The sequence below is a fragment of the Fundulus heteroclitus genome, chromosome 21 (genome assembly GCF_011125445.2).
Source record: "Fundulus heteroclitus isolate FHET01 chromosome 21, MU-UCD_Fhet_4.1, whole genome shotgun sequence".
Taxonomy (NCBI): domain Eukaryota; kingdom Metazoa; phylum Chordata; class Actinopteri; order Cyprinodontiformes; family Fundulidae; genus Fundulus; species Fundulus heteroclitus.
Window position 1 is genome coordinate 15,026,434 of NC_046381.1, and position 12,334 is coordinate 15,038,767.

At 43.6% G+C, this 12,334-nt stretch overlaps 3 protein-coding genes across 5 annotated transcripts in view; all 3 read left to right on the plus strand.

The window, feature by feature from the left end:
• Positions 1 to 5,267, plus strand: part of spata13 (spermatogenesis associated 13) — a 33,154-nt gene extending 27,887 nt beyond the window's left edge. For all 3 annotated transcript variants that reach the window (XM_021313482.2, XM_012857450.3, XM_012857451.3), the window contains 6 exons: positions 2,243 to 2,422; positions 2,526 to 2,758; positions 3,765 to 3,894; positions 3,988 to 4,363; positions 4,446 to 4,520; positions 4,603 to 5,267. In XM_021313482.2, the coding sequence (XP_021169157.2) occupies positions 2,243 to 2,422; positions 2,526 to 2,758; positions 3,765 to 3,894; positions 3,988 to 4,363; positions 4,446 to 4,520; positions 4,603 to 4,781 (1,173 nt within the window). In that variant the 3' untranslated portion in view covers positions 4,782 to 5,267. The remainder of the gene's footprint in view (positions 1 to 2,242; positions 2,423 to 2,525; positions 2,759 to 3,764; positions 3,895 to 3,987; positions 4,364 to 4,445; positions 4,521 to 4,602) is intronic.
• Positions 5,268 to 5,369: 102 nt separating this feature from the next.
• tmprss7 (transmembrane serine protease 7) lies at positions 5,370 to 9,998 on the plus strand. The gene is made up of 3 exons (XM_036125157.1): positions 5,370 to 5,624; positions 8,012 to 8,216; positions 9,783 to 9,998. Exons 1-3 carry the CDS (start codon positions 5,556 to 5,558, stop codon positions 9,944 to 9,946), a joined length of 438 nt encoding a protein of 145 aa, XP_035981050.1. The 5' UTR covers positions 5,370 to 5,555; the 3' UTR covers positions 9,947 to 9,998.
• Positions 9,990 to 12,334, plus strand: part of LOC105921605 — a 29,725-nt gene continuing 27,380 nt past the window's right edge. Inside the window, exons 1-5 of the mRNA XM_036125747.1 lie at positions 9,990 to 10,052; positions 10,145 to 10,338; positions 10,411 to 10,446; positions 10,582 to 10,810; positions 11,267 to 11,391. Of these exons, the coding sequence (XP_035981640.1) occupies positions 10,182 to 10,338; positions 10,411 to 10,446; positions 10,582 to 10,810; positions 11,267 to 11,391 (547 nt within the window). The 5' untranslated portion in view covers positions 9,990 to 10,052; positions 10,145 to 10,181. The remainder of the gene's footprint in view (positions 10,053 to 10,144; positions 10,339 to 10,410; positions 10,447 to 10,581; positions 10,811 to 11,266; positions 11,392 to 12,334) is intronic.

Below are 12,334 nucleotides of genomic sequence, written 5' to 3' on the forward strand. Positions count from 1 at the left end.
ACTATCCACAAGAAGCAACACATCGTGCCCTGATATAAAAAAAAAGTCAGTATTTTTCAGACTATAAGTTGCATCAGTCAAAATATAGAGGTGCAAAACATATGAGTCGCATCCATTTAGAAATTAATTTCACACAATCCAAGACTAAAAACTGACATTTAATCTGGTAAAGCGACTTATTCAATTACACAATTGCATCCACAACAGGTTGAATAACGTGGAACATGCCTGGAAGGCCGAATGGAGTAAATTAACATAACAAGCCAGAAACTCCAATATCAAGTTACCGGCAACGGTCTACACTGAATTATGCTGAAATTAGACCGTGAGCGTAACGGTGCTACATGCTAAGCTAACAGTATGACACGGAGGTTTGAGAGCAACACAGAAAGGTTGTAAAGCACTCAGACAACATAAGCTAATGCTAGCTGTTATTAGCGCCACGGACAGCCCATGCAACGCTCTGCTGAAACAGCGAAACAGTCTTTGTTGTCTATAAGTTAATGTTTTAATTAGTCCTTAAGTGGTACAGGAGCAGCACGTAGTTTTCTTCCACTTAGCTTTCCATTAATATCACACAATACAGCTTTATACGAGTAGCCAGCTTTTGTCTTTCTTAACCTTTCTCTTATTTAGCCGTCTTTCTGTCTCTCTATTTATGTTTTGAAGGCTACCTGTCTCTCTTCATTTCTACTTCTTGATTGAATGAAAATCTCTTTAAAATCTAGATCCGAGCATAACTTTATTAAATTTGTACATTTGGTATCCGTTTCTGATCATTTCATGGGGTCTATCTAGCTACAAAAATAAATTTCCAAGAATGAAGCAGCCATCTTGTTTCATAGATGGAGTCAGTCAGGAAGGTGGATTTTTGTTTCCAACAAATAGACTTTTGGTGATGTGCGACAATCAAAGTAAATGGGATTTTTGTAGGACATCTGAAAATGACCGTCGAGTCGTTTACTTGTTGAGGACGTGCTGAATTGAGCGTCAGTGTTTACAATAATCCAGTTTAAACAGACATGATCATATTTGTATGAGGCAAACGTTCTCTGTATGTTGAAGTAATCAAGGCACCACGTGAAATAAACAAACATGTCCTTTTTCTGTTGTAACAGATCAGGTCCTTTGTAAAAAAACTGACAAAGGACGCATTTATTCTATTAGATCCGGCACTCCCGACGCAAGTGATAGTAATTCTGTTGGGGGTAAATTTTTTGTCATTTATAAGCATTTCTCGTTAATGCTCACCCATCAGAACAGCCTCCATCGACGTCTTCTCGGCCAGGAGACGCTCAGCGCTCCCGACTCCGTGGGAGTTTTCTAGAAACTGGGTCCGTTTACAAAACACGGAAATACTTTACCAGGGCCGGTAAAAATATGGCGTGACTCTGTTGGCGGCGCCCCCCTTGTTCAATGGTAGGGTAACACTGCATTGGAGATGTGCATCCTGTTGTATCATCATCATCAGTCAAACATGGTGGTCGTAGTGTAATGTTCTGGGACTGCTTCGCTGCTTCAGGATGAGGGTGACTTGACCTTAATCAATGAACCCATGAATACTGCTCTCTGGCAATAAATCCTGCAGGAGAAGAATGTCCAACCATCAATTTGGTGATCTTAAGCTCAAGCTTATGCAGCAGGACAATGATCCAAAGTGCCTCTTAGTGGCTTAAAAAGAGAACTAAATGAAGGCTTTGGCATGGCTTAGTCCAAGTCCGGACCTAAAGCCGATTGAGTTTTGTGGGATGACCTTAAGCAGGCCGTTCATGCTCATAAATCCTGTGAAGATGGCTGAATTAAAACAATTCTTGAGGACAGAAAGCAGAGCGAGTCAAAATATCTCTTCAGCAATAAAAAAATTGCTAGTCATTACAAACACTTGATGGTAGTTGTTACCAGAAAGAGTGACACAGCCGTTTGGAGGGCAATTACTTTTCCACACAGGATGAGATTGTTTTGAGTATTTTTTTCCTTAATAACTGAAATCATAGTTCAAACTCAGATTATATTTACATTTGTATAATTATCTAAAACCTTTAAGTGTTGCAAAAACAGAATAGATCTGTAAGGGTGCACATACTTTCTTACAGCACCTCGTACGGCTTGCTCCAGCTTATCAAAGTAAACGCTCTTCCCAGTGAAATAAAGCATTTAGCAGCACCCCCTGATGGCGAGAGTCGGCCCAGTTTTTCCCGCTGTTCTGCCGGCTTAAATGCAGAGTTGGTTTCTGCCGTTCCAGGGTTACATCCGTCAGTGCCGGAAACACCCGGACATGTTCACGGAGCTGCAGCTGAAGACCATTTTCAGCAACATAGAGGACATCTACAAGTTCCAGAGGCAGTTCCTCAGAGACCTGGAGAAGAAGTACAACAAAGAAGAGCCACACCTCAGTGAAATAGGCTCCTGCTTCCTCATGCAGGTTGGGACCGAGCATGTGAAGCAGCAATTTCAGTAGACGGTTAAATATGACACTGAATCCTTTTTTTTTAAGTTATCATGAGTGTTTCTCTGCTTCTCTGTAGGGCGAGGGCTTTTCCATCTACTCTGAGTACTGTAACACCCACCCGGCGGCCTGTGCTGAGCTGCAGCGCCTCATGAAGATGGGCAAATATAAACATTTCTTCGAGTCCTGCCGCCTCCTCCAGCAGATGATCGACATCTCTATCGCCGGTTTCCTTCTCACGCCTGTCCAAAAGATCTGTAAATACCCGCTGCAGTTGGGGGAACTGCTCAAGTACACGCCCAAAGACCACAGGTAGCATTCATGGAAGCCAAATATTAGACGGTATCCATTATATCAACTCATCAGATTCAGCTGCTAAACAAATGAAGGTCTTGAAATTAGAAGGGAGGGCTTTGAGATTAAGGATCCGGACATTGCTTTGGATACAGCATCCTCTAAAAGTATTCACACCCCTTACAACTTTTCGCACTGAAATGCCAAGTTTCAATGTGTTTTATTAGGATATTTTGTTGCAGACCAACACAAGGTAGGGGTCAAAATACTCATTCCATTGGCAAATCATCTTATTTACCTGCTCAAATCAAGGACAAATACACTTGTTTCAAGAAAATTTTACTTCTTTTTAGTTCTGTTTTTGCAGTGCAAAGAATGTTGAAGTGGAAAGAAAACCCTTCTTGGTTTTCAAAATTTCTTTACAAATAAGAACCTGAAAGGTTTGGTTTGGTAAATTAATTGAGCCCCTCCTGGGTCAACATAATCCTATCCCTCTATGTTAATATAATCCTATTCCTCTGGGCTAATATAACCGTAACTTGCTGGGTCAATATAACCCTAGGGACTAGAGATTAGGGTTCTACCTCCTTTCTAAATCTAAAGGCAGACATCTTTGCCAAGTGAAACTGGATGGAAGGCGTCCCATAGGTACTCAGTTGGACTTAGGTCCTGACTTTGACTAGGCCATTTTATCCCATAGAAATGCTTTGATTCAAACCATTGGAGCCCATTTGTTCTCCTATTGACCTACTTTGTGTTCTAGCTCTAAAAAGTCAAATGTATTGTATTAAAATTTAAGATTTTAATGTGAGTAATGTAGAAAACAAAGTTTAGGGGTATAAATACTTTTGCTTCGCTCTGCTTCTATGACGGGACACCAAAAAAAGAAAGAAAAAGAGAAGAGTTGCATACTTTACTATAGTGCATACTTACTATGAGAAGTTTTCTCTCTTTAGTGATGTTCATCTTTCATTTAGCACACAGTCTGTTTCTGAGTTGATGTTTATTTATTGTGTTATTGCAGAGACCACACCGGTGTCAGTGAGGCGTACGAGGCCATGAAGAAGGTGGCCAGCTTGATCAATGAGAGGAAGAGGCGGCTGGAGAGCATCGACACCATCGCTCACTGGCAGGTGGCCATTTTGCACTGGGAGGTCAGGCCGACTACTCATCATGCGTGGCGTTAGCTGTATGTAAATAGAACTCCAGTGTAAATGGTGTAAATGTTTCAACTCTATGCAAACAAGGGGCCGGACGTGCTGGAGCGCAGCTGGGAGCTGATCCACTCCGGCGAGATGTCCCGAGCCGTCCGGCAGGGTAAGCCGCAGCAGCGCAGCTTCTTCCTCTTCGACCACCAGCTTGTCTACTGCAAGAAGGACGTCCTGCGCAGAGACCTGCTCCACTATCGAGGACGCCTGGACATGGACGAGATCGAAGTGGTGGACGTGGCCGACGGCCGGGACCCGGACCTGGGCCTCACCCTGAGAAACGCCCTGCGGCTGCGGCACGCCTCCACCCTGGAGCTTGTGTGCGTCCTGGGCTGCAGGAAGGTCCAGGACAAGCAGAGGTGGCTGGAGGCCTTCGCCAAGGAGAGACAGAGAGTGAAGGAGGACCAGGAGATGGGTGAGGCGCTCGGCGCAGAGGCTGTTTCTGTAAAGGGCCGGGACGGCAGATGTTCGGCTGTAACGGTGTGCTCTCTGTGCAGGAATAGACATCAGCGACGAACAAAGGAAGCAGGCCATCGTTAACGCCAGGAGACCAAAACATGGGAAGGTCAAAAGTAAGGAGAACCATGTTCCACGTGCTGTGAAAGTTGTTCCCTGTTTGGTTTTTAATGGTTTTATTAATTTCTTTCATTCTAGCCGTCGGTTATGTGGACTCTGTCCCGCCCTACCAGAACCTGCCCCCCCTCCAGCAGCGCCACATCACCATCCCCACCAGCGTGCCTCAGCAGCAGGTCTTCTCTCTGGCCGAGCCCCCCAGAAGGAAGCCTTACCACCTGCTGCACAGCATCACTCGCAGCGCCTTCTTCAGGAAATGACCGTCACTCACAGGGTTTATTCTCTCTCTCCGCTAAACCGTCCCAAAAACTCAAAGAACACTATTTGTTTTTTTTTGTTTTTTCATAATTTGTGTCAAGTGTTTTTTTTGTGCCTCTCTGTGTTTTGTCACAATGTGTCCGTTTATGTTTCTGAGTGCCTAAAATTCAAAGAGACGTCACGATAGTGGTTAAAACTCTTTTTCTTGTTTGTCTTTGTTAAAAATGCTGCTTACTCTAAAAAAAAAAAAAACACCCATCCTGTTGTTTTATTAATTCCAGCTCACTGGTATATCTTTAATTATGACAACGATGTTTTGTCCGCTTTTATGTTCAAAAACAAGGTTTTAGTTTCACAAAGGCCGGGACCTTTTTATGTTTCTTTTTTTTTTTTGCTGAGTCGGTCAACTCTGAGCACCGGAGGATAAATTAACTCCTCTCCTTCTTATGAACTGTGTAATACTGTAAATAAAACTGATGTACAAACACGCCTAAAGCAGACGGATGTCGTTCTTTTTGCCGATAAAGACTTTGTGGCTGGCGGTTATTATTTCTCGGGGGCTGGATGGCGATGGAAGATGATGAGTGAAACCTTAGCCATGCCAGGCAGGAGCGGAGGTGGAACCATGCTGAGTTCACCTCTGTGCTGCTCGGATCTGGTTTCACACACCTGCGGGCTGGAGATCCAGGCGCTTTCACAGTTTCCGAAATAAACAGAATGATGAAGAAACCAGAATCGGGCGTTAGATGATTATGGCTTGATGGGATATCTGTGCCATGGGCACGACGCAGGAGGAGCAGACAAAGGAGAACGATGGTGATGGACCACAGCGGGACACGGCCAGCGTGAGTAGGATGCAGTTTTGTTTGAGTGCATTCATCTGGAAGCTGTAGTTGACAAGAAGAAACGCGAAGCAGCTTCCCACTGACTTTAATGGGCAAAAGAAAAAAATTATTTCTAAACGATGCCTCGTGGAGTGATCCATAAATAGAAGACTTTTAAATGAGTGGAGACCAGGTTTAAATCCTCACTGACTTGTGGAGAGTTTCACTGGGGAGCTTCATGGTGTTTTAGATCAGTTGTCTTACGTTGCAGAACCGCATCCATTGCACTGAACCTGAGCAGATACTAAATCCCATCCCTGTGCTTCTTTCTTCCATGTGATTTTTAATAAACACTGGATATAAACTCCTGAGCCTCATGGTCACCCGCCGTGTTTGCTTGTGTTCCTTTGACGGCTATTTTAGGCTTTTTATTTGTACCAGTTGCTCTGGTCCAGATCGTCTGATTTAAGATAAAGTTCCAGTCAGACATTTCCATGATCTCATCATTTGGCATTAACCTCATACTGATTTGGAGCTTTTGATGATTAATTGGCACAGTTCGTTTCCCCACGTGGCCTAATAGTTTTTGGTTTAAAGTTTTTCTTTAAATCCGGCTGCTCCGATTTAGACCCACATCTCCACCAATAGCTGCATTCATAGGATGAATGTCCCTGCTCTGCAGGTTGCATCAACAAACTCCTGGTATTTTTCTGGCTGTATGTTCAATTATATATATATGAAAACTTAAGAGTGTATTTAACATGCTTGTCTATAGATTTTCAGGATTGAGCTGACGGCCGTTCCAGGAGCTTGGTGTTCATCTGCTTTCTTGACTCTAAATCCAGTTCTGACGTGTTTTGGATCATTGTCCTGTTTGAAAATCCACTCCTGTCCAAGTTATTTGATTTTGGAGGAATCCTTCTGATTATTCCCTCTTTGTGCAATGCACCAGTCCCACATGCAAAGGAAAACAGGCCCTCGTCATCATGCTGCCACCACCGTGCTTGATAATTGGTACCATTGTCTTTGATTTAAAAGCCTCATCTTGACTTCCCAGAGCGTATTTATTGTCACTGTGGTCAAACGGCTCAATCTATGTCTAACCATAAATTATTTTGCTCGTCATTGTTGGTGCTGCAGCAAATATCAGTTGAGCCCGACGTTCAATTCTGGAGCATTGGTGTCATTCATGGGCAGAAATGTTAAAGTTATTAAGGTCACCTCTGCTAATTAACTTTTTTTTAAACCTTTCTGACTGTATCAGAGGGTTGATTTAGCTGCTCCTAGTTTTTCTCTCATCTTTCTGATGAACAAGGCTCTTCTCTGTTTCACTTGCATTGCGACATCCTGAGGCAGCCTTTTCTGCTTCCAAGCGCCGGCCACCGGATCAACTCCAGATGTGTTTCCTGGTGAAAGGGTGCATTCCTTTCACCAAAACATGCTCATCCTAAGAAAAAGCAATTTTTTCTGCAGATACACATAATAAATTTGACCTGATTGGGTTTCATGCAGTAAGTCAGGTCATGAAGAGTAAAGTTAGAGTAAAATGTAAGATTGAAATAAATTGCGGTAAAAGAAAAATTACATTTTAGCCCATAAAGTTTTTATTTAGACACGATAAAAGCATCAACTTGTGTAAAAGCAGAGTGGCATATTTAGATCTTTAAGATCTTTTGGAAATTTGTAGGTTTTTAGTTTATTAAAGTTGCATAGCTGCAGTAAATAAAGAAGGAAAAAATAAAGTCTAAACTACCTTTTCTTTTAGATAGTTACAGTAAAAAATATTCTAACCAGATTTGATATCCTAGACTTGATTATAATAGTTATTAAGTAGAAGTTTGATCAGCGGCAGAAGTTGATCCGGTTCCTTTATGAAAACTGTCTGCGACTACCGAGCTCGTTTTGCTCGTCTGTGAGAATCCATACCCTTGTGATGGATTAAGTGCCAGCTGCCCAGTATGGGATGACACTGAATGAATAATGCATGTGCGTTGGGTAACTTAATGAGTGCTGAGCGTTACATCTGATGGAGATTGAGTTGCGTTCAGATATTCCTCCTCCCGAGCATCATTTTCAGCACACAGAGGCTTACATCACTGCTGACGGAGCGGCGGCAGCAACCATAACTCAGGGCAGCAAATGTAAACTAGCTGACCTGATTCAAAGCCAGCAGCTGAAGGCTCTCCTCACGGTTCTCACAGAGACCAAGCATCCCTCTCTCATGCTCATCAAGAGGCACTTTTATGTTCATGCTATCTCCTTTCAGCTCCATCTGCCATGTCCTAATTAACACCAAGCCATAGTGGGGTGACCACTGAAAGGTCAGCAAAAATAGATCGCTGCTGTAGAAGCCGTTTTGGGTTAATTGGATGTGGCCGTGTGCTCCACCCCACCTCTCCTGGCTGCAGATCGCAGACGTGTCCGTGGAGGTGGCCACCGTGGACCACACTCTCCAGAAGCTGCGCAGGATGTACCGGCGGACCAGGCGGAAGCCCAAGGGACTCAAGAGGCTGGTGACCTACCTGCTGAACGTGCCGCACATCACCGTTATCATCACAGCGGTGGTGTTTGTGGTGGTGGTCATCATATGGTCGCTGCTCTGGGTCTTTGTCTGTAAGTAAAAGGATTCGCAAAAGGATCGCATGGTGCAAAAGTCTTGAGTCGTCAGTCGTTGTTATTCTGTTAAAGAAAATCCAACGAAACCAGCTGCCTGCAGGAGTCGGGCAGAGGGCTGTGAACGTACCAAGACGCGGTCCTCTAACTAAACTGTCTGGCAATTTAATCAAAGAATTAGCTGAGAGGCCCATGGTAACTCTGGAGGAGCTGCAGAGATGCACCGCTGATCTAGGAAACTATGTTTGGACATTGTATGCATAAAGCCAGAGTAGAAAGAAGAAAGCTTTAGTTGAAAAAAGGCCAGAAAAAGTCCTGTTAGCAGTTTCTCAACACAGAACAAAACTATACAGGGAAGAACATGGTTTTGGTAAAATAGGACCAAAGCTGGATTTTGTAGCCTGCATGAAAAAGTAATGACAGAACAGTCATTATTTTTCATGGAGCAGACGGTGCAAGCACCATGGAGTGCTTTTCTGTTTAGACCGGAAACTGTTTAGAGTTTGGATGCAGAGTAGCTGTAGGTGAACATATTTTAGAGTCTACAAAAGACTTGAGACTGGGAAAGAGATTCACTTTCCATCAGGGCAACAGCCCAAAACACAACCAGAGCTACAATAGATGGGATAGCTCAGGTAACAGCTTCTTCATGCTTTGATCAATGGTCCAGTCAAAGTCCTGACCTAAATCCTACTGAGCATCTGTAGCAAAGTCTGAAAATAAAAATGTCTTTCACAGATTCCCTGCATCCAGTCTGCATGAGCTTGAGCTACTTTGCAAATAAATAGTGGTCAAACATCTCTCTAGACCAGGGATCCCCAGCCTAGCAAAATAAAAGTCATTTAGAGCCACAAATATGATACCAGCTTTTGGAAAAAAAAGACAAATTATAATTTTTGATAATTAATAATTTAGCAAAAAGAGGTGGATGCATTTTCTTCCTTGGGATGTTGATATCTGTGGAAAAGGATGTTTCCAGCGAATTTTTCCTAAAGTACTGACAAGAAAAACGGATCTAAAAACATTTTAAGTGTAGTTTTAGTGTAAATAATTGCAAATTTTATGAAAAAATGAAAAACTGATAAAAAAAACCCACTGTTTTTGTTATTATATTAATTTTAAAAATGTTGATTTATTTTAGTTTTTTTGCCAAAGTTAATGAGAGCCATTATGGATGGTCCAAAGAGCTGCAGGTTGCTCTGAACCTAGGCAGGTAGAGGCATAGCCCAAAAAACCAAGAAACTTTATCGCAACTGCTCCTGGTTAAATACATGCATGAAATTATAAAAAATAGATTACATAGATTACTTTCATTTGCTTTAAGTTTTGCATTTTAGTTTTGGCATTTCTTCCTTTGCACCTCTCTGCATTGTGGTTACTTTATAAGCACATGCAGCAAAACAAAATTCCCCGAACAGCTACCAGGCCTGGAAAAATTACAAATCAGCCAAAGTCCAAAGAAAAACACATAAAAGACCTTCAAAAAAAAAACACAAAAATGATTAAAAAAGCGATTATTTGACCCCTATAAACGTCAACGGGTACATTTTAATCTGATGTCCTCAGTCCGCAGGGAAAGCTACAGCGGAGCGTATTTTGCCGGGATGCTGCGCGTCGCCAACATGGAGTTCATCCCGGAGTACCGCCAGGCAGAGTCCCACGAGTTCCTGTCCATGGCCACCAAAGTTCAAGACGTGGTAGGTGTTGGGGGGGTTAACGGCTGGTGCTGATGTGAGGGAGGGCGCCGCTGATTGCTGGTGTCTCTCAGGTGAGCAGCGTGTACAGGACGTCCGCGGTGGCCAGACTCTACAAGCAAGCTGTCATTTCAGACCTCAGGTACGAGGCGCCCAGCTCTTCCCCATCGCTGTACACTGTTAAGGCGTCCGGCTGGTGTTTGTAGCTCACATCTGCCCCCCCCCCTCCCCCAGTAACAACAATAAGGGAGGCGTGTTGGTGCACTTCTGGATGGTGTTCATAGTCCCCCAGCTGAAATCCACCGCCATGTGTGAGGAGTGCATAGAGGCCATTCTCAAAGACTCCATCCACACCAGCCTGAAGAACCGGTCCTCCGTGGGCTACCTGCTGGGACTCCCCGTCGACATGGACTCCATCCTCATCAACGGTGTGTTGAGGCCTAAATCTAAATGTCTAATCTAAATTGTACTTCTGCTGAACCGCTCTGTGCCGTTTGCAGGGGTTCAGCGCTCAGACTTCTCGTCAAACACAGCAGGTAGGGGGGGGGGGCAACGCCTCAGGATTTTACACGCCTGCATGAGCGTGCAGAGGAAACCGGAGCAGAGAGACTCTAACTTACGTCCCATTGCCTGGAACGTCCACTGCATGTGTTTTCCTCCCTCCCCCTCAGACTCCCAGTGCGTAGACAAGCTGTACGCCAACCTTCCCGGGGCCAGCGTCCCGTTGACCATCTACTCGTCGTGGGGCGGTGTGAACTGCCACGTGAAGCTCACCTCAGCGCCGGGCTCTCTGATCCGCCTGACCGTGGCCTCGTTCCTCATCGAGCCCACTGACTGCGTGGACGACGCCCTGACTGTGTACGACGCCCTGCTGCCCATGAGAGGGCGCATTCTGCACAGGTGAGGCCGGATCTGACTCCTCTGTTTCCCTCTGAAGGTTCAAATACCCTGGGCTCTGTCAAATGTGTTCATGTAAATGTCAGCACACTTACAAACAGATAAAGATATAGTGCTTCCTCTGCTCTATTCAGGGAGCAGATCTGTTTTCATCTCACCTTATCCCCTAATATAATTTTCTATCACATTAGCCTTCTCCATATTCTCCTCTCTATATCCACAATCATCCTCTGGGGTCTTCCTCTTTTCATTTAGCTCCATATTCAGCATCCTTTGCTCTCCGTCTTCTATTTGAACAATACTTTTTAAGTTCCCTGCTTCTATGTAGACATGCTATGTTGTCTTTGGTTCTTTTATTAATGAAGATCAGGCCCGGTCCTGTCTGTTCCTGGACAGCCAACCCATTCCCTCTGCTCTGAGGGTACATTTTCCATGTGCTGACGCGTTTTTGTGCTGCAGGCTCTGTGCGTCTGTGTCCAGCTCCTTCTCCATCGTCTCCACCTCCAATGTCATGTTGCTGGCCTTCAGGATGACCAAAGGCAGCAAGAGCTTTAAGGGGCACTTTGAAGCTATTGCTGAGGAAAGTATGACACCGTTCTCTGTCATTTTTTTTAAGATAGCGTGTCGTTACGTATTAAAAAAGGAGACATTTTGAAGCTAAAATGTGTGTTAGATGCTTTGTGAGAACAATAACTCTGAGATGTGTTTTCCAGCTCTTTTCATTGTTGCTACTTTGAGGGCGGAGTGACCCAGTTTGGAAACAAATTCAACTTTATCATGTTTGAAGCACAGGATTACCATTGCGGGGCGTTTTAAGGGACAGTTCGGGACGTCTGAGGCGGTGTTCACAGCTTTAAACAGTCCTTGTCTTCATTTTAACAGACAACTTGGGGTCTTCAAAGCATAAATCCAGATAAGATGGTCCTGAAGAGTGGATTTATTAAACTGTCGTCTAATAATAATAATAATGCCAATCTCAAGATCGTCATAGAAGTTTTAGCTGATGCCATTTTGTCGTTATATTTATTTCCACCGAAGTCCACGAGTAAAAACAGTAGTAATAATGATGTAATTGTCAGATATAAATGTAAAGTAATGAAAAAAGAAAAGGTTTTATAGTGGTTTATCTTGATTTTTACATAACTAGCAGTACGCTAATTGCTAATGAGACATGCAGGCTCCCCTGATTCAGCTGTTTGCCGCCTAATTAACAATTTGAACTGAAAATGTTTGCATTCGTGGGTTAAACGCTATATTTTGGTACGTTAACTGTCTATATTTTCACAGGAGGCCACTGTTAAGTTAATCACGTTATTTTTTTAAACAGCATCCATGTTACAATGCAAATTATGTTGGCTGAGTCCACTCAGATAGAGTTGCATCCCACAGATATGGACATTTTGGGTTTAAAATGACTTAAGTAGCTAAAAAGCTTTCAGTCTTGCGTCGCTCTATGGATTTCAATATTCCACAAATTCACTTCTATGCGACATCATCCTGCTACAAGTAAGGAAACTAATACTGATA

Bases quoted from the DNA above. Each gene is read 5' to 3' on its own strand.
- tmprss7 (XM_036125157.1), top strand. From the start codon at position 5,556: ATGGGCACGACGCAGGAGGAGCAGACAAAGGAGAACGATGGTGATGGA. The intron at 5,625-8,011 runs GTGAGTAGGATG...TCCTGGCTGCAG, and splicing joins CACAGCGGGACACGGCCAGC to ATCGCAGACGTGTCCGTGGA. The intron at 8,217-9,782 runs GTAAGTAAAAGG...TGATGTCCTCAG, and splicing joins GCTGCTCTGGGTCTTTGTCT to TCCGCAGGGAAAGCTACAGC.